This window comes from Cydia fagiglandana, chromosome 17 (genome assembly GCF_963556715.1).
Source record: "Cydia fagiglandana chromosome 17, ilCydFagi1.1, whole genome shotgun sequence".
In the NCBI taxonomy this organism is placed as follows: domain Eukaryota; kingdom Metazoa; phylum Arthropoda; class Insecta; order Lepidoptera; family Tortricidae; genus Cydia; species Cydia fagiglandana.
Genome location: NC_085948.1, coordinates 3,045,495 through 3,067,033, shown reverse-complemented (window position 1 = coordinate 3,067,033; position 21,539 = coordinate 3,045,495). Strand labels below are relative to the sequence as shown.

General features: G+C 37.5%; 1 protein-coding gene, 2 long non-coding RNA genes and 1 other non-coding gene across 5 annotated transcripts in view; 3 read left to right on the top strand and 1 right to left on the bottom strand.

The window, feature by feature from the left end:
• LOC134673004 (uncharacterized) overlaps positions 1-21,539 on the bottom strand; it is a 503,466-nt gene that overhangs the window by 355,629 nt on the left and 126,298 nt on the right. The gene's annotated exons all lie outside the window — the stretch shown is intronic.
• Positions 1-21,539, top strand: part of LOC134672975 (uncharacterized) — a 234,413-nt gene that overhangs the window by 208,730 nt on the left and 4,144 nt on the right. Inside the window, exons 4-6 of one of the 2 annotated variants that reach the window (XM_063530934.1) lie at positions 14,739-14,848; positions 16,345-16,479; positions 19,529-19,672. In XM_063530934.1, the coding sequence (XP_063387004.1) occupies positions 14,739-14,848; positions 16,345-16,479; positions 19,529-19,672 (389 nt within the window). Of the gene's footprint in view, positions 1-14,738; positions 14,849-16,344; positions 16,480-19,528; positions 19,679-21,539 lie in introns of both variants that reach the window. The other variant, XM_063530933.1, reaches the window with a different exon arrangement.
• Positions 1-21,539, top strand: part of LOC134673006 (uncharacterized) — a 92,728-nt gene that overhangs the window by 67,045 nt on the left and 4,144 nt on the right. The gene's annotated exons all lie outside the window — the stretch shown is intronic.
• Trnaf-gaa (transfer RNA phenylalanine (anticodon GAA)) lies at positions 4,674-4,746 on the top strand. Its single transcript has one exon. It is a non-coding gene; the product is annotated as a tRNA-Phe (tRNA).

The window sequence follows — 21,539 nt, the reverse complement described above, 5'->3', positions numbered from 1 at the left end:
GGAAAATATAATTATTAACGATATGGGTACATTCCATAATACTTGAGCATCAAACAGCTTTTAAGAAGTAGGAAGTTTGATCTGATCATGCCGATTATTATTTCCATTAAAGACATTAGGCTCCATCAAGAAAATTAGGCGTAAGGTGGTGCTCGACGCGGTCCCAGTATATGTCATCTTGAAACTTAAGTCATCGTCAATAGAGGTGACAGGGGTGTCGTCAATTGGGCATTAGCATGTCGAGCATTAGTACCACCACCTTACCAACGTACAAAATAAAGACATTGTCGAAGTTAAATATTTTCGGAGTGTCAGGTTTCAGGTTCCACTGTAGTTTACTCACTTAACGTCATCGAGTAGTTATCGAATGTTTTGGAGTGCTTCCAAAACACTACACATTCTAATAAGAAATGTGACACAAAATTAGCCCAGATTGAATTGTCCGCCAGTGCAAATGTACGTTTCAGTTCAGTTACAGCGCATCATTTTCAGTTCCCGAAACGTTGTGATCATGTTCAACACCTTTTACAATTTGACCTACAGTAAGCTTAGAATAACTAAATATTATAGGACATTTTTTACACAAATTGCCCTAAGCCCCACAGTAAGCTCAAGAAGGCTTGTGTTGTGGACTCAGACAACGATATATATGTCGCAGTCAAAAGTGTGAACTGGTTAAAAGAACTTTTAACCGACAAAAATAGGCAAAACTGCTTTTGACTGAGCATGTTGGTTAAAAGTAGTTTTACCTGAAAATCATTGGTTAATAGTAATTGTGACTGTTACTATCAGTCGCAGAGATAGGTTAGGGTTTTTTTTTGCTACGCCCAAAAAACGAAACTATTTCCAGAGATAGGTAGGTTAGGGTTATTTTTTTTTTGCTACGCCCTAAAAACGAAATTGCTGCCAGAAATAGGCATGATTTTCAGGTAAAACTACTTTTGACCAACATGCTCAGTCAAAAGCAGTTTTGCCTGTTTTTGTCGGTTAAAAGTTCTTTTAACCAGTTCACACTTTTGACTGCAACATATATAATATATAAATACATAGAATACAGCCATGACTCAGGAACAAATATCTGTGTTATCACGCAAATAAATGCCCTTACTGGGTTTCGAACCCAGGACCATCGGCTTCACAGGCAGGGTCACTACCCACTAGGCCAGACTGGTCGTCAATAAATTTAAAAGTGGAAAAATCACTGTCTTGGGTGAGACACCTAAAACAGCCCAAACCCTACACACCTACAACTACAGTCTCGTAACAACTCCATGTAATAAAAGTCTGGTTTATATCATGGTAGTTAAAGAGAGCTTTGTAGGTAACAGCACAGAATAAATAATAGTACTAGGTACAGAAGACTCACTCTCTAACAAAACGCGTCTGTTACGATCAGGACAGGTATGGCCGCTAGGTGGCGACGGCGCCACGCGCGGCTTATGGCTAGCCACCAAAATTGGTGTGGAACGTGGAACGGATGTACTTTTAGCTACCTGTAGCAAAGCGACGAAATCGGTAACAGTCTATAATGAGCGGTATTCTAACTCTAGATACTTAAGATTGGTACAAAAAGTTATTGATTGTTTTAAAGACAACTTTTAACAATCATAATATTGCCGGCTTCACAAAACAGTTTGTAATGCCATTAAATTTACGACCATTCCGGTCTTCAGCAGTTCTATTTCCCCACATTTCCCTGTTTAAATGTAAATACTTAACGCAACTCCGGGTCCTAAATATACCACATATTCTACACATATATGTATTCAAATCCTGAACATGTATTCTGCATCTCACATAGCAATGTAACGGAATATCAGGCATCAGAGCTCGTTGAGTGGGGTATTGTTTACCTCCACATCCTGCAGTATAAGTTGGAGCGTACGTCGAAATTCACTTAAAACTTTGAACCGTCGAGTATTGAACCCGGGACTGTTCCAATAGCCTAAAGGTGACAGTCCATTTCCAACGACAGCTGCACTACTGTTCATTTTACTATGGAAATTGACAGTGACAGCGACGCGTTCAGTACCGGTAGTGCAGGTGCGGTTAGAAATGGAATGTTAACATAAATTGCCGACACCGCTGGACCTAGGGACTAGCCCCCTTATTCATAAACGCGCTACAAACCTAAATTAGTTAATAATCGTTTGTCCTTATCTGTCATTTTGACTTATGTATTTGTAAGAAAGATATTAAAACAATTTAACATCAGACCCGTAAAGTTTTATGAATAAGGGGGTAGGACTGTGGGCGAAGGTCGGAGGATCTCGAGGGAGTAGGAGTCAGAACAACGTGTGCTTCTTATGGCGTATATTGGAAAATTTACATGAGTACATTACAAATTCGCTATCCTAAATTAAGAAATTTTAATTACAGCGCCATCTATGGACCGTCTCTGGAACTACGTACCATTGTTGGATGCGTAATATGTCAATTATTGATAAGTTTGAAGCTAGAGGTTGATTCTAATTTAGCAACTTGTTATGGTTTTGAACTGGTTTTGTTACGACCTTGATTGTCTTGGTGGTTAGCGCATCCCATTACATCCCACTACATTTCGCAAAGGCCAATCAGTGTAAGGCGATCTTGAAGGTAAATTTTTTATTCGCGATTTCGGTGTTGGTCCCATAGTAAAAGTTCCTTACTATAATCTCAAAACCTCCCTGGCAACGGGAATGCAGTTATTTTTTGGACATCCTGTATATTAACTGATTCCTTGTTCACTTTAAACTGGCTCATCCTAAAACTCGGCTCACGCGCCTAGCAATTCTGTTGGAACACGGTCTGTCCTCAATTATTGACTTTGCAACTACCACAGTTGCATGTTGAATGCACGGCAGACATGCAGTTAACGTTTTAGAGCTCTCCTATTGGCTGTTCGACAATGGGGCACATTATTTGACAAATTTTAAATCAAAATTTGAGCTGAAATTTTGCAGTTTCGTTTAAAGGATTTCGTTGCAAGAGAATTTGATTGAATGAGTTTTCCAGTCGATGTAAGGCTGCCTTTCTCCGGTCTAACATTAGTCATACATCCTTTAGTCCTTCTTTAGTCATCCTTAATGAGTTTTCTTTACAAGAGTGAAAAGCGAGATGAACAAATTAAAACAAGGCCGCCTTCTGTGTTCTGTACTAATTATAAACCGGGCAAGTGCAAGTCGGACTCGCGCACGAAGGGTTCCGTACCATAATGAAAAAAAAACAAACAAAAAAAAAGCAAAAACAAAACGGTCACCCATCCAAGTACTGACCCCTCCCGACGTTGCTTAACTTTGGTCAAAAATCACGTTTGTTGTATGGGAGCCCCATTTAAATCTTTATTTTATTCTGTTTTTAGTATTTGTTGTTATAGCGGCAACAGAAATACATCATCTGTGAAAATTTCAACTGTCTAGCTATCACGGTTCGTGAGATACAGCCTGGTGACAGACGGACGGACGGACGGACGGACAGCGAAGTCTTAGTAATAGGGTCCCGTTTTACCCTTTGGGTACGGAACCCTAAAAAAGTGAACGCAAATACAATACGGTCAATCTTAAATCAATGAACAATAAAAATAATTAACTCATCTCTATTACGTTTTAATAATACAATTCAGTTTTCACACAATACGTCCATGATTTATTGTTGTTTCACAACTTGATTTAGGCCTTAGGGTTAGGATTGACTCATTCGCTCCCACTCTTGCAATGTTTCTCACACCTACTTCAATATTGTGCATAATTCCGACGTATCCACAGCCTCCACAGGCACAGAATAAATAATAGTACTTGGTACAGAAGACTCACTCTCTAACAAAACGCGTCTGTTACGATCAGCACAGATATGGCCGCTATCAGTTTTTTAAAGGTAGTTATTCTTGTTCGTGGTTTCCATACATACCTACTATGACGAGTATGACGTATCCGCTGTGTCAAAGTTCTTATTATACCTATTGGTTTGCTCGACGTACACAGAACGTAGTTACTTAGTTACAATAGGTACCTACTTAATCTCTGAAAATAACAAGGTAGCCCTTTCCGACAATCGTAAATAATCCAAAATACTCACTTATTAACAAAAAGTCGTAACTAAGTACGGATATGAAGTCGGTTACGTCTGTTTTGAAATTGTGCGCGTGAGTGGCGAAATCGCGTAGGTTTGAAGCTATTGTGGGACAAGTCCGCTGTCAGTTGAAATAGGTTATAAATTATGTTGAGCGAAGATATCCACAGTATTTCCTTATGCAATGAGTTCTAATGCCATTAGGCCAATTAGTCACATTTTTCAACAACATGAGTACCTAAATACATTTTAAGCATTATTTATTGTAAATCATACACATGGATCGCTAGCGGCCCGATTCGGACTTTAAGATACGCCAATTAATAGATCTAGAAACGATATGGATTAGATATGTCAGTGTCAAATATGACGTTTCTTCAAACAAAAACGTCACTTTTGACACTGACACATCTAATCCATATCGTTTCTAAATCTATTAATTGACGTAGGTATCTTTAAGTTCGAATCGGGCAGTAAGTATAGTAACGCTCGCTATCATAAGTGTTATAGATCGAGGAATCTTCATAGTGTGACCTCGTGACGTGATTAGCCTCTTTGATAGTAACAGCGCATAAAAAAAAAACTAGTTATCGCTAGTGCTCGGTAATTTCGCACTGTTCATCACCGCCGAAATAGCTCAGTTGGGAGAGCGTTAGACTGAAGATCTAAAGGTCCCTGGTTCAATCCCTGGTTTCGGCAGATCATACTTTTTGCATTTTTTTGCAATGAAAATTTCAACACTCAACAATAAATATAAGTTTTTTTTTCTTTTTTTTATAATAAAGTCCAAACGTACCTTGTTTTTTTATTCATAGTATTTATTTTATATGTATTTAATATATTTATATTTTTCCCAATTAGTAATAATTTTTTAATGTTTTTCCCAATCAAATATTTAATAAAATAATTTAGTTTGTTCCCTAGTGCTATCACTGTAGCTTAAATTAGTTGTAATTAAGTAATATTATGAAATTATGACTTAACTTAATATTCTATTCTCACTAATCCAGAGTTGGCACATAATGTTTAACTTCCTTCATTAAATCTTGGTTTATGGTGATGAAGTAAAGTTAGTCCTACTCGGCTTACCTAAGTACCTACAAGCAAAGAGAATTTGAAATAGAGAGTTACAGTCATGGTAAATTATGTAGTGTAGCGATATTAATATTTAATAATTTAACACGTATCAGGGAAAGAATAAGGATCAAAGTCAAATGGCGTTCTAACAGTTTTATCGACCTACAAGCAAAGAGAATTTGAAATAGAGAGTTACAGTCATGGTAAATTATGTAGTGTAGCGATATTAATATTTAATAATTTAACACGTATCAGGGAAAGAATAAGGATCAAAGTCAAATGGCGTTCTAATAGTTTTATCGTCTGTCGAAAGATGGCAGTAAATTTACAGTGGCTACACACAACAATCCACCTCTCTCCACCACACACATCCACATCTCTCTCTGGATTTACAATCCGTCTCTATGCACTCTGTTCGCTTTGCCTCCAAGAAAGCGTTGACTTAATGAGTGGGAACTGAGCTTTATACAGGATGTGTCTGACCATGGGGCTTTAAATCCAGGGCTCGATTCTACTCGCTAAACTGAGCTACTTTTATTATGGCACCAACCACGAAATCCCGAAAAAAAATTTTACTTTTTCATACACTTTGGCTGATCAGATGTCGACGTTTTCTATGGAAAAGCCAACAATTTTTTCCCGATTTTAGGGTTGGTCCCATAGTAAAGGCTCAGTTTAGCGAGTAAAATCAATCCCTGGATTTAAAGCCCCATGGTCAGAAACACAAAACAAAGAAGTAATAGAAGTGAAACGTATGTCTTTAGCGTGTGGCAAGATTATGGTTAGCTGCATACACTTTCAGCACAGACTATTGTCAGTCGTGTGACAGTTCAGCATGGCGCTTTTGACATGTCAGATGTGAAAACATTTCCAGTAAAAATTAGAAATAATTACGAATATGCCGTGCTGCTCCATTTTGGCGTGTAAAAACACTAGCGGGACAAAAAATATTAGATATGGAGGCATTTCATATCATCGGTAAGTATTATTTTATGTAATATTTCAATATTTTTTACATTTTCGGTTTCCTCAAGGATTTTTGGATTGTTTAGTACAAAAATCAGATTTATGTAAATGAGATAAGGTTGATATCTACTTAGCGTAAAAGTCATGTACGGGTGCGCTATTCGCCCACAGTGCGAGGACCATATCAAAAAAGTTATCGATGTCGATGTTCGTATAAATATATACACAGTTCGGTTTGTTTATGTTCATACATGTTCTTAATAATTTATTTTTGTTTTGCCTCTGGATGATCATATCAAAAAAGTCGTCGCTTATGCACATTTTATATTATGTAGCTACAAAATATGTTCTTACTTATTTATTCCAATTCAATGGATTATTTGATTTTAAGTTTTTCTTATAGTATAGTATCTAGTATCCATACATATTTGTCAATTTTCTCTATTAAATACGAGTATGTAAGGTGTCAGTTTTAAGCTGTCACATAATTTTACTGCCGGGTATTTGCTGGCCAGTCTAAAGCCCGCTCCACAAGATTGCACAAATCTTGAAGCGTTCTTCATATTGGATGCGAGTACGCACCATGCTCCGGTAAAAACGTGCATAGTGCTATCTCGCTCGTACATCAGAGCGGCATTTCTATCCGCATTATTGCGATAAGTTGATAACCGTCTAAGTGCAAAAAATATTGTTAATATTTCCATTGTTTATAATTAGCATTTTTTAATAATTTTTCATACGAGCTTATATCGGAGATTCATATTGATGTATGACACAACATTATTGCTTTGTTTTGCATTAAAATAATAACGTGCTAGTTAATAAGTATTGTGAACACTTATTAACTACACTTACACTTACTTGCGTATTTTTTACGCACGCATCTAGTGAGAATATTAATTGCAGGTAAAAAATACGCATCTCGCGTATTTTTCACGCACGCACACACGCATCGCGGTGGGAGGGTAAGAAATTTGATTTAATTAAAAAAAAACTATAAGTACACAACGGGTTAGCACTAATTGGCTAGCAGGTTATTATTTCGCGTCATTACAAAGCAATATTGTTCTGGGGTGTGCTAAAGAGTAACAGTTTTTATTATATACCTACTCGCTTACAGTTATATGCGTGGTTGGTGGCGTGATTACTTTCAATACGAGATTTTTTTTATTAAAAAGTAAGTAGGTAAGTACCTAATCGTCGAAAATAAAGTAATACATATGTATAATAAAAAATAAGTTTAAAAACTAAAACCCGACTACTGCAAATCGCGCTCTAAAAAGTATGAAACAAGATAGAATTCTTATCTAAAATTATCAAGCAGGAAATATTATATGTTACCATTTTTATTTTATAAAAATATAACGTAATATAATTTACTGAATTTTTTATATATTTACAGAGATTCAGAGGATCGCCGTGGTCGTATGCCACGATTATAAACTTAAAAGTAATGTGGCATACGACCACGGCTATCCTCTGAATCTCTGTAAATATATAAAAAATTCAGTAAATTATATTACGTTATATTTTTATAAAATAAAAATGATAACATATAATATTTCCTGCTTGATAATTTTAGATAAGAATTCTATCTTGTTTCATACTTTTTAGAGCGCGATTTGCAGTAGTCGGGTTTTAGTTTTTAAACTTATTTTTTATTTAATTAATTTTGGGGTCATGATTTCGTTACTAACTTTTTGAAGTCACACATATTACTTTTGCGAGGGCGTCCTCAGTCCGGCGTCCGCAGAGCGCCGCCTATATCGGGCTACGCCCGACTTCTTTAATGCCTATGAGGGCGCCGATGGCGGCCGTCTTTGGAACGCGTACGTCGCGCGTCGGGTTACGCTCGACACTTTTAGTATAAGGGCGCCGAAGGCGCCCGGTTTTGGAACGTGTACGTCGGGCTACGCCCGACTCTTTTAGTATGAGGGCGCCGAAGGCGCCCGGATTTGTAACGCGTACGTCGGGCTACGCCCGACCCTTTTAGTATGATGGCGCCGAAGGCGCCCGGTTTTGGAACGCGTACGTCGGGCTACGCCCGACTCTTTTAGTATGAGGGCGCCGAAGGCGCCCAGATTTGGGACGCGTGCGTCGGGCTACGCCCGACTCTTTTAGTATGAGGGCGCCTTCGGCGCCCGGCTTTGGAACGTGTACGTCGGGTTACGCTCGACACTTTTAGTATGAGGGCCGCCATCGGCGCCCGGCTTTGGAACGCGTATGTCGGGCTACGCCCGACTCTTTTAGTATGAGGGCGCCGAAGGCGCCCGGCTTTGCAACGCGTACGTCGGGCTCCGCCCGACTCTTTTAGTATGAGGGCGCCGAAGGCGCCCGGCTTTGGAACGCGTATGTCGGGCTACGCCCGACTCTTTCAGTATGAGGGCCGGCTTTGGAACGCGTACGTCGGGCTACGCCCGACACTTTTAGTATGAGGGCGCCGAAGGCGCCCGGCTTTGCAACGCGTACGTCGGGCTCCGCCCGACTCTTTTAGTATGAGGGCGCCGAAGGCGCCCGGCTTCGGAACGCGTACGTATCTTGTAAAAAAATTGACTGTTTCATACATTTTGGCTGATGAGGACTTCTATACCTATTCACGTTATAAAATGTTGCAGGACATTAAAAAAACACCATGTATAGCGGCCAAACAAATTTCTTTTGCAAAAACCTTCTTGTATCGCCGTAGTCGCGTAACACGCGGATAGAAACCAGAGCGCTTGTAGCTAACCGAAAATTTAATGTTTTATCTGGCGCATGCAAGCAAAGCCGGGTGCAAACGCTAACAATATTTATATATTTGAAATGTGCTAATTGAGCTCTTTCCAATGATGTATAACACATCATCATTACTTAATTTTAGTTTTTTGGTTCGTGACTTTATGACCTCTAGAGGGCGCAGTGTTCATTTTTTTGGGACGCCATATAGCCTATAACCAGCGGACGATTAAGGCGATTCGAATGACACATCGTTTGTTAAATTATAATAAGTACTTTAGAAGTTATGAGGGAACAGATGAACATACATACATACATACATACATACATACCCACATACATACCGGTCAAAATCATAACCCTCCTTTTGCGTTGCCGTAGTCGGGTAAAAAAACTGAATAGTTTACGTGTACATTGATCATTAATAAGCGTTTACCGATATCACACCGAATCATGCACATCCCTATCGCATGCGTCAACCTCATAGTCGAATATTTTATCCTATCGCATTCACTCTTGGAAAAACCATGCAAGTGTAAAAGGGATAGAGCATAAATGTCAATTTGTCAATGATTTGTGAATTTTTACAAAAAATAAAAATCGTAGTGCAATTTTGACATAATTTTCTTGACTGTAAAGTTCAAATTACTGTGATGGGCAAGGGCTCATAATTCCTTTCGAAATAAGAAAATATGGCCAATTTTTGTGACAGCGTTTTGGCGACATAGGTTCTCATACTAATCCAGGCACATGCCGTTTCCCGTCAGAGCGCGGCGCGCTCATTCTTTCTTCCGTGGTCAGAAACATACTGTACAAGTATGTAATTAGGTACGTTACCTATTTTACAGAGACATTTATTTTAACATTTAAAACTTTCGGGTTTTGAACACATATTTAAATATGTATATATTTATTCTGGGTCTATCGCGTCTTTATTTTGTAACCTTTATTTCCGACGTTTACCATTTCGTATTTGAAGACGCGGTCTTTCCGCATCTTGAAGATGTAACCTAAAATTTTATTAAAGATTAATATTACGAAATTCTACTACATCCCGTCGGCGTCTCTTGTTTTCATTAGAAATAAAATTCATTCACTCGTGTCATTTATAGTTTAAAAAACAAAAAGTTATGCTCTTACGAGTATGTTCATATTTTTCATTTTATACTTATTCTTCAGGTTCTGCCATTTAATTTCCATAAAAAAAATATGGGATCACCAAAACCCAAATAAATAATCAGCCAAATATTACGATGTGCCCCTTTTTTAGGGTTCCGTACCCAAAGGGTAAAACGGGACCCTATTACTAAGACTTCGCTGTCCGTCCGTCTGTCACCAGGCTGTATCTCACGAACCGTGATAGCTAGACAGTTGAAATTTTCACAGATGACGTATTTCTGTTGCCGCTATAACAACAAATACTAAAAACATAATAAAATAAAGATTTAAATGGGGCTCCCATACAACAAACGTGATTTTTGACCAAAGTTAAGCAACGTCGGGAGTGGTCAGTACTTGGATGGGTGACCTTTTTTTTTGCTTTTCTTTTTTTTTTGCATTATGGTACGGAACCCTTCGTGCGCGAGTCCGACTCGCACTTGCCCGGTTTTTTTATACACATTTCCCGGTTATGTACGACCCATTTAAACCTTTAAATTGATTTACACCCAAAAAGGATTACCTTAAAAATGACAACAAATTGTAGGTACATTAGATCTCTGCTGATTCTGGTATAACAATTAGATATGGTTTTAATAAAAATAAAATAATTAATATTATAGGACAATCTTACACAAAGACGACCTAGTCCCACTGTTATCTCAATAAAACCTCTGTTGTGAGTACTAGACGACGATATACAGAGTGGCCAAAAAATAATTGCATTCCTGTTGCCAGGGAGGTTTTGGGATTATACTGAGCAACTTTTACTATGGGACCAACCCCGATATCACGTCACGTTCCGTACATTATCTACTCAATTTTTAACAATGTATTTTTTTTATGTGGAACGTGAATGAAATGTCTTTAAAAAGCCCGTAGGGGTCGGATCAAATACTAAGTAATTAAGTCCCGACTCATGCTTGACTGCACATTTCTAATAGGTTTTCCTGTCATTTATAGGTAAAAAAACTATGTTGATTATTTTTTTCAAAATTTTAGACCCAGTATTATTAGACTCGGAGATAAAGAGGGGGAATGGTCGGACAGAAAAACAGACGCACGAGGGATCCTATAAGGGTTCCGTTTTTTCCTTTTGAGGTACGGAATTCAAAAAATATCAAAACCATAACAAATTGCTAATGCAGAATCGTTATCCATAATCCGGTAGCAAGCACGGCTTACTCTGACAAGGGTGTCTTTCCCTTGGAAATTGTTTAAGCGCGTTGTCTGCTCACCTGGGTTTAGTGTAATGTACCTGTGGATTTATTTACTGTTTGTAATTGTTTTATTTGTTTATTTAGCATTTAGACAAATGCTATGTATTTTTGATTAACAGTAACAAAATATTTTGTTATAGGATCAATTTTAGAATATAAAACAAAATTTTATTCCTTGAATTCAGTTGTTTTCTAAATACTCAATGAGTTCATTTAATTATTTATCAGTGTTTGTGTTGTTTATTGACCGAAGCGAAGCGAAGGTCTACGTTTTGACTCGGGCATTTTGCTTTCGTATGTCCGGATGTTCTCCTCTACAGGTCGCAATTCTTAACCGATTCTCGTGAAATTTTGTGACCGAATTTTATGACTAAATAAAATTTTTTTGTCAATCCGGTTTTTGGAATTTTTTAAAAATGGCGGAGTCGTGATACCTGGCGCCTAAACAAATAGTCGTATCGATATCATAAGCCTATTTTCTTTTTGAAACATGTTTACAGAGTTAATAGCAAAAAATGCAGAAAAAAATTATCGCTGGTTTAGGCGGTATTTAGATATTTAATTTTAACTAATTTTAATTTGAGAAGTAGTAGCTAAATTTCGTCAACCCATCTAAGAACTATTTGGCTCAGTTTGTAAACGTTCGCTTTTTCTGTTTGCACAGAGGGTCTGGGTTCGATCCCCAGTAATTGTATGCTGGGATATTATAACTTTTTGTATTTTTTTACACATAAATTTCGTATTGTTTTTCTTTAATTTACTATACACCGTGTTTTTATTGAATTCCGTTAACTTCGGGGTATAGTTAAGTACGTTTATAAGAACTAAATGGCATAGTTAATTTTCAAAAAAAAAAATTTTTTTTGTTTTCTTTTTTTTTTTTTTTTTTTGTTTAAAAAGTAATTAAATGTAGCATATAGCGTTGTTGTAACACGGGCATTACATTTAACTCAACCAAACAATTGAAATCTGTAACATATCAATGTCATTTCGTACATCAATCGACCGAGATTGTACTTAAGTTTAGTAGCAAATGTATGAACTCATTCTAAACACTAATCAATATGTAAGCCGGCCCTAAGGCAAGTGTACACGCTTGTAGAGGCCTTATAGTAAAAAAATAAATTATGGATTATCTCCGAAATGGACTTAATTAGAACATCGGTGTCTTTGAGAAAGTTACTTGATTTAAGCTGGGGTTAACATTGCCTAGGGTAGTGGTCGACCTTGGGCTCAGGGAACTAGCTGTAGGTTGCTCGTACGTTGCGCTTTCCCGGGCTCAAAGTCTAACTAACATTATCCTAGAGCCTTTTAATTTGGATCGTCTCGCTAAAATTAAAAGCATGAAACTCTTTCTATTGCGACTCGAGGAGGAACAAAGACTGAAAAGACTGGCAAACCAAACGCGCACGAAGCTTCTCAGTTGCAGTTTATAGGCTAATTAAAAGGTAATGTTGGTTCCCTAACATAAGTAGAGTTAGACCAAGAAAAGTCTGCAGAGATTTTGACACTGGCACAAATAACATTGGCACTGCGTGTGCTGTCAAAATCTCTGCAGACTTTTCTTGGTCTAACTCTATCCACTTTTCTATACAATTAGTATGGCGACGTGGATACTTAAGTTGGGGCACCGACCGTACACTGACATCGGAATGATATTTTTATCATGTTATTTAGTAGTCATCGTGCGTCTCGCTTGCGCCAATACATGTACGGACAAGAACCAGCGAAATGCACGATAACTAAATGACATCAGTTAGACGTTATTCTGATATCAGTGTACGTTTGAATTGGCCTGTTAGCCAAAAATTGTTTCGTATGTCCATCTGTTCTGACTCTACTGGTCGCATTTCTAAACCAATTCCCGAATTTTGTAAGCAGGTTCGATAGTTAAGGTTTTAATTGTCAAATTAGATTCTCTAAATTCTTCTAAACAACGAAGCCATACATTTACTCAGTTTTAAGCTCAGCTCGCGAGGTCTACAGCTCACAGAGCCACTAGTTTAATAAAATAACCCTTAATATATGGTAGCTTAAAAACCCCAAGTACCTATTGGAAATGTTAATGTTTTTTATTGTTTCGAAGCACCCGATACTTCGATTGTTTTAAACAAAACAAAAATGCCAACCCTGTTTGATTTTTTGCTGTGCGTTATAATTAGTATTAGTTAAACCTTTTAGTGAATAAACCCAAACAAGACCGAAGAGGTAAAAATGTAGGTATTCATCTAGTAAATCTAAATATCCCAATTATACCTTATTTACTTCGTTTGGATTTCTCTTCCCCTGCAGATTTCCAAGCACCCATTAACGCAAGTTTGATGTGAGGCTGTCCGGAGCTCCCTATAGTCACGAAGTTACGAACGCAAATATGATTGCTGGTAGGAAAGTTACTGAATAATAGAATCCGTTCAGCTTTCACGTATTTACTAAAATTTTATTCATCTACCTACACGATTTGTGCGCAGCTATGTAGTAAAAATAACTTTATGTAATATCTAAATTTTACTTCACTGTAACTTTTGTTTGGATGTGTGGACTGTGGAGTGACGAGAAAGGATCGGATTAATAAGAATGACTATATAAGGCGAAGTTTGAAAGTAGCTCCAGTGACTGAGGAGATGAGGAGTAATAGGTTAGCGTGGTATGGGCATGTACATAATGAGGAGGGATGAATGCCATATAGGCAAATGTTAGGGATGCCGGATGAATGTTGATGGACGAAGAGCGGACGGTAGACCCAAAAAACGATGGATGGATTGTTTGAAAAAGGATATGAGAAAGAAAGGAGTGCTGAGGTGACGAAAGATAGAGGAGAATGGAAGAGAAAAACATATTATACCGACTTCACATAACGTAGGATAAGGGTAGGAAGAAGAAGAAGACGCAGGGATAAGGAGCAATGAATCAGTGGAATTCGGAATGGAGTTTGGAAGCCCAGTCTCTATGTCAATCCATATATTTGAATGATCTATTTGAATATTGTTGCGAATCCCGGTAAGGGCATTTATTTGTGTGATGAACACAAATATTTGTTCCTGTGTCATGGGTGTTTTCTATTTATATAAGTATGTATTTATCTATATAAGTATTATGTATATCGTCGCCTAGCACCCATAGTACAAGCATTGCTTAGTTTGGGCAAAAAGAATAGATAGTACAGAGGGGTCCTGCCATTGTTAATTTTGTAGTCACAGTAAATTTACTGCCATCTATCGACACACGACTAAAACTCAAAATGAAAACGTATAAAATTATAAAAAAAATGTATATGGATAAATAATTTTATTATTTTTATATAATTTTGATCCATGTTGATTCACTGATATCTATGTGTTAAAATTGTTAAATATGAAACGGTGTCGTCACGCCATCTAGCCGAGGATAGGCTAAAGGTGTGTGCGGCATCTATCCGAGAATGACTTTTTCTTGATTTCAGAGGCACGTTTTTTCCTTAGACTTTATTCATCTTATACGAAGTTACATATGTCTTTGGTTTGGGGCTAGGTTGATCTATGTAAGATGTCCCTCTAATATTTATTTGTTTGTCCTCAGGAACAGCCTCGTACGACACGGTCAGGCCGCTGGCGTACCAGGACGCCAAGATCTTCATGCTATGCTTCAACGTAGCCGAGCCAGAATCACTCCACAATGCTGCAGCCAAGGTATATTTCTATTATAAAGGTGGAACTTTATTCCTTCGTTTTTTCACATATTAAATTTATTGACCCAAAAAAAACATAATATTAACAGTACAGGTCATCATACAGATAGCTCATCCACCACAGGTTTCGTTCCTTCCTTCCTTCCTTCCTTCCTTCCTCCCTTCCTCCTTCCTTCCTTCCTTCCTTCCTTCCTTAAAGTTCCTTCGTTTAAAATTTGTTACTTAATCACGTAAAAGCACCTAAACGTATAGAGTTTCGACTTTTTACCTCGAAATACACCCGGACCCCGGATAAATAAGAAAGGGGTCACAGACAAAACATCCTCCAGACAGCATAGTCGCGCTACCCCCTCTGCCACGCATACGGTAATTTTACTCCATGTTCGAGTCGAAAGTGTCTTTGTGTGACGTCCGTGTCTTTGAACGGACCAATCACGGCACGGGACTTCGCTCACCTCGTCCCGCGCACCCCCGCATTTTTGGCATCATCGGTTGCATGAAATAATTGCTCCAAACTCGGGGTAGAGGATTCCTAGTCTATGAAAGGGGTTGATAATTGGAACGTGAGTAGTAATAGGAAGGGGGCTTAAACTACTGTGTCTCACTCATAACTCACAGCCATATTCGAACTTTAAGATACGTCAAATAATATGGAAACGATAAAATAATATATATGGAAACGATATAGATTAGATATGTCAGTGTCAAACAAGTGTCAAAAGTGACGTTTTTGTTTGAAGAAACGTCGCTTTTGACACTTGTTTGACACTGACATATCTAATCCATATCTTTTCTAAATCTATTAACTGACGTATCTTAAAGTTCGAATTGGGCCGTCAGACGGTTGTTGAGGTATTCTAATAGTATTTATATTTTATACTTATTGAACTTGAACAAAATTTCACAAAAGATTAGGTCTCAAAATTACAGCTAGTCAAAAGAAAGCGTAAAGGGGCCCACTGATTAACAGTCCGCCGGACGGTATCGGCCTGTCAATTGTTCGGAACTGTCAAAATTTTGTTCTAACTGACAGGCCGATATCGTCCGGCGGACTGTTAATCAGTGGGCCCCTTGAGAGTCAACGGCCTGACTAAGTTTTGGGGTCTAAAAAATTTGAAGACCCCATGGCTGAAGTTATAGGAGTCTGTAGAGAAAATCTTGTCTGACAAAACTATAATAGACCTACCGTTTAAATGAGTCCTTGCCTGCGCGGTACGGGGGTGACGGGGTAGGACGACTAAGGGCGGCAGGCGTACGCGCCCGCACCTTCACCGCCACCCTTAAGGCTCCTCTTCACGTTGGGCCAACGCCAGCGCCAACGAGGGACGCAGCCATGCGGTAGAATGAGATAGCAATATCACTTGCTCCCTCTAACGCATAAATGCGTCCCTCGTTGGCGTTGGCGTTGGCCCAACGTGAAGAGGAGCCTTTAGTCGTCCCACCCCGCCGCATTTAAACGGTCGGTCTATAACCATACTTACCATATGTTTTCTCCAGTGGTACAGAGAAGTTCGTACGCACGGCGGTTCAGCTCCTGTACTCCTCTGCGGCTGCAAAGCTGACCTTCGACACGACAAAGAGACCCTGACCATGCTGTCCAAGCTTAAAGCACACCCTGTCACAAGCGAAGAGGTAAGTCACCATCATCATGGCACAGAATAAATAATCATTTATTTGTTTTTTTTCCTATAAGACCGCTACAAGCGTGTTTGCCTTAGTGCCGGTTTACTTTATTGATTAGTGTTTAGAATGAGTTCATACATTTGCTACTTAAACTTAAGTACAATCTCGGTCGATCGATGTTCGAAATGACATTGATACACATCACACCATCATTACATCATCAATGTCACAGATTTAAATTGTTTGGTTGAGTTAAATGTAATGCCCGTGTTATACGCTTAACATTAAACGCTATGTTTAATTACTTTTTAAACTTATTTTTTTAACAACAAATAAAACATTTTTTTTATTTTTTAAATTATCTATGCCATTTAGTTCTCTTAAACGTACTTAACCATATCCCGAAGTTAACGGAATTCAACAAAAACACGGTGTATAGTTACGTAAATATACCTAAAAGTTCTGGCAGGTAAAATATCAAATTATTTACCCTATGTTATTATGTTAGAAAACCGTTCGGCCTAGTTCCAAACGTTAATATAATAGCTCCTCTACACGATGGGCCAACGCCGGCCACTGCATGGGACGCATTTATGCGTTAGAGGGAGCAATTGATATTGCTATCTCATTCTACCGCATGGCTGCGTCCCTTGGAGTGGCCAGCGCTGGCCCATCGTGTAGAGGAGCCATAAAATAGGCAACGCATGAATGATTCAAATTAATCAAGCGATGGCATTCCTCAGTTTTAATAAGTCCAAACTATTCGAGGGTCATTCCAATAAACTGGGAGGTTGGGAATGAGTGATTGAGGTTATTCGATTGAATCAGAGTATAAATGTTTATAGAGTAGTTTATCTTCAAACTATAGATAAAAGAATACTAAGCCGAGTAGTACTTATAATATTATGTAATTGTGATTTATCTCTAATAAATAAATAATAAATGCGCCATCTATAGCTGGTCAAGCAAATCTTGTCAGTAGAAAAAGGCGGCAAATTTAAAAAATGTACGCGCTAAGGGTTATCATTCCATAGAAAATTTGAATTTCTCGCCTTTTTCTACTGACAAGATCTGCTTGACCAGCTATAGATGGCGCATTTATTATTTATTTATTAGAGATAAATCACAATTACATAATATTTTGATCCAAGAGCATCGTTAAACCAGAATGGTTTGTCTCGATACTCCATTCCGCAGTACTTAAATAATTAAAAATACAATAGACACTTAAAACACATCTAATTCGTAAACAGCATAATGAATATAACGATTTCAATTACAAGCTGAGCGTGAGCAAAAATTACAAGCTGAGCGTGAGCGCATAAAGCGGTAAGGCTTTTGCGGAAAGAATATTATTATGTACCTAGGTAGTAAATATCAAAAGCGGCAAAATATCAAAATATTTTTAATTCTTGTCAATTGCCGGTATACCATATTGTAATTCTTGTACTAGCCACGTTATTTCGTATTTATAGCTACGCCACCTTTTGTCGCTTTCTCTAGCCGAACGACCCCTTGGTTACTACCCCACCTAGCCAAGATGACAATCGTTTGCGCTACGACAACGAAACGCTCTCTATCGCACTAATGATGACAGCGTTTCAAATGATTGTCATCTTGGCAAGGCCCCCTGGGATTAGGTACGAGTTTCTACCTAGTCGTGCCCCCGAAATTTATAGGTTGAACTTGAATTCCTAAATATTCTCAGATAGATTACTGTATTTTCCTTAAGCTGTGATATTTCATCCAACACCGAGACTTGAGTTTGATCCTAATTGAGGCCTTAGGGATCGGCGGCGGATTCCCTGAACACTGAACTAATCTATTTGCGTCAGTTAGCGTCTAAATAATACGAATCGTGGCGCTTATTGGATTTTTGCAAGTCTAGATACTATTTGTTATTAAATCGTCGGGTGACAAGCAAAAGTCACTAACTAATGGTATTGAAATTATTTGACAATACAGTTTTTTTTTAATACAAATGCATTAATTGTAGAAATCGCGACATCTATCGGCTTTTTGAGTAAATTTATTAGCATAAGACTATTTTTTTTCGTTTAGTTTGAACTATTCAGTAGTTTTAAAATATGTAATCTAAAACACAGTACCTACTTATTGAATAGGAAATTCAAATAAACTTAAATTCTTTGCCTGTCAGTTTTATCCCTTTGAAAAATCCTAGTTAACAAATATTTAAAAAGAACTCAACTTTTTCCCTATAAATCCCAATAAGCCGGTAGTTTCAAAAACTTTCCAATGAGCTTTTAAATAGCGAATGATTTTCCTCAGACTGCGAGATTACTGGACGGAACCTTACTTGAAGTAGTTTTTGTAAAACGATTTTAGTTTAAAATATAAAAGAGAACTTTTTCTATTAAGGTAAACGGGACTTCAAATTATCCGTGAGTTTTTTTTGGATTTCGTCGAGTCAAGTAATTTATTCTAAAATACAGTATTAGGCAAATATCTTACATGTCATGAGCTTAATAAACGTATCTATAATTCATGTAATAAATACACTTAAAATATTACAGTTTAAGAGAAATATTCAACATACGGTACGTCAAAAAATTTTTAAAGACACGACATGGACGACATCAAATTTTTGACGTATAGTCGCACCAATAAAAGTCTGCAGCGGGTTTGATAGCCCATGCAGTGTAAGTGGTATTTATACGTCATAATTTCATAGAAGTTCGACGTTTAATATGACACTTGCACTGCGTGGGCTATCAAAATCTCAGCAGACTTTTTACGGTCTAACTATAGCTTAAAGTTCGAATGAGGCCGATAAGGACTTTTGGATATAACATACGATCAAATAACATGTGACAAATACGAACGTTTCCGTGAAAATACGATGGAAAATTTCGTCTGTAGAATTGTTAAGCGTATGTGTGATTGGACAGACAGCTTTTTAAGCTGATTAAGCTCGCAATATTAACATTAAGGAAAATAAAATAAGTACGATGTTTTTTGCCTCACCAATATGTTAACACGTCTTTAATAATAATATGTTCCTAATGTGTATGTGGCTAATATGTTCCTTCTATTTCAGGCATTAGGCGTAGCGAGACAGCTTGGAGCCACGACTTATGTGGAGACCTCGGCGCGAGCGTCCAGCAAAGGCGTCAAAGATGCCTTCGAAGTGGCCGCCTTTGCCGCGCTGGGGAAACTGAACAAACAGCAAATGAAACAACAAGTGAGTGTAGTCTTTTTTTATTAGGTCTTCGTAAAAAACATTGTAGTCCGTTTTTACCACCTTTAATTAATTAATTTCGGCACACAATCACTTCGTATACGGGACGATACGCAAGGGCCAATATCCTATCTGTGGATACTTCAAAATTTAATAATTAGGATACATTTTTCTAAGATATTTATCATACAAATTTAAAGAATAAGAAGGTTTTATTTAACATGTCGATAAGGATAAAAGTACAAATTATGAATGTTATGATCTCACAGTCTATTACAGGAAAGTCACATAGGGAACTGATAGGTATTTAATACTGGAGTCAGTTATGTAACGCTGCCATACATGACCCAAAAAAATTTTATTAAGCTATGAGCTTCATCACATCTGATATTTGAGTAATTCTAAGCATTTCTAGCGTGAAGTGGGGGGGAGGGTGGGGTACAAAGACGGCCGCCATCCGTCATCTTTAAAAAAAATCTACTCTGATCCTGGTGGGTACTAGGGCAAGTTTGGTATCATTTTCGTATAAACCAAAGACGTAGAATTCATTGCTGATATTTGTTTTTTCAATTTCATAGTAATTTTACAAGAAAAACGTAAAAAGGTGAAAAATTTGGTTGGAGATTTTTGCTACGCGGAGCCGAAACTACAAAAGATAGAAAGTTGAAATTTGCACACTAGATTACATTTATAAAGTGTACAAGAGATAAGAAGCGATTTTAAGAAATTCAACCCCTAAGGGGGTTAAAAAGGGGATGAAAGTTTGTATGGGGTTCAAGTTTTATTTTAAGCTAGGAATTTGAAACTTCGTAAAACGATATATTATTAAAATACAAGAAAACTAATTTCAGCGTTTTTGAAAATTCATCCCCTAAGGTGGTGAAAAAGGAGTTGAAAGTTTGTATGGATATCAAAAAAATTTTCGAACGCGGGACTTGAATCTTTGTATTTGGGGATATTATTAAAAGACAGGAAAAGTAATTTCAGCGTTTTGTAAAATTCATCCCCTAACAGGGTTAAAAAGGGGTTGAAAGTTTGAATCCATTACAAATCCGAGTAGACACACATTTCTTATTGGCTCCCAGGCTTGAAATGCTTAGAATTACTCAAGGAACATATGTGATGAAGCTCATAGCTTAATAAAAAATTTTTGGGTCAACTTTATAACTGCTTCCGCTATTAAGTACTCAAAAAGTTTTTGACTCACGTGTTCATAAATAATATGCATCTATACAAATAGGCTATAGTTTGAAAACAATTTTTTCATGAGTAGCCATAACGTAATCAATACTTACGTATTTAAATTTTATTTATTGAAATAAGTACCTATGGCTATATTTGCAATGTCATTTAGATTTAGTTTAAACTATTGAAATCCGCTCAAACATGCAAGTGCGGTTTTCAACAGTTAATCGAAAATGTTTTGTGGTAAGTACCACAAACCTGCTCAATGAAATATTTTATACAAGATACATTAATTACCTTCTGTATTTGGCAACCTACTCGCCGTATTAAATTGGTATAAGGCTATCTGTCTCCACACAATAATGTTCAATATAATCCATAAGGTGTAAAAAAACAAGTAGACCGGCGTTGACAGCTTTTGCAATCGATCAACATTCATCTTGCTATCTCGGCTTTTTGCACGGCTCACTAAAATCACACACTTCGTTTCGTTTTCCATGACGGGTGATCGGTGATCACTAGACATAGAGAATTATTAGAGATTTTTCTAGCACGAAAGAGGCAACGCTAGTGACTTCCTTCCGATATTTAGTTTATCGATACCTATCTAAGTTTCATATACAAAGGCCACATTTGAAATAATTGGACAAGAATAAACCAAATATCGGAAGGAAGATATCAGTTG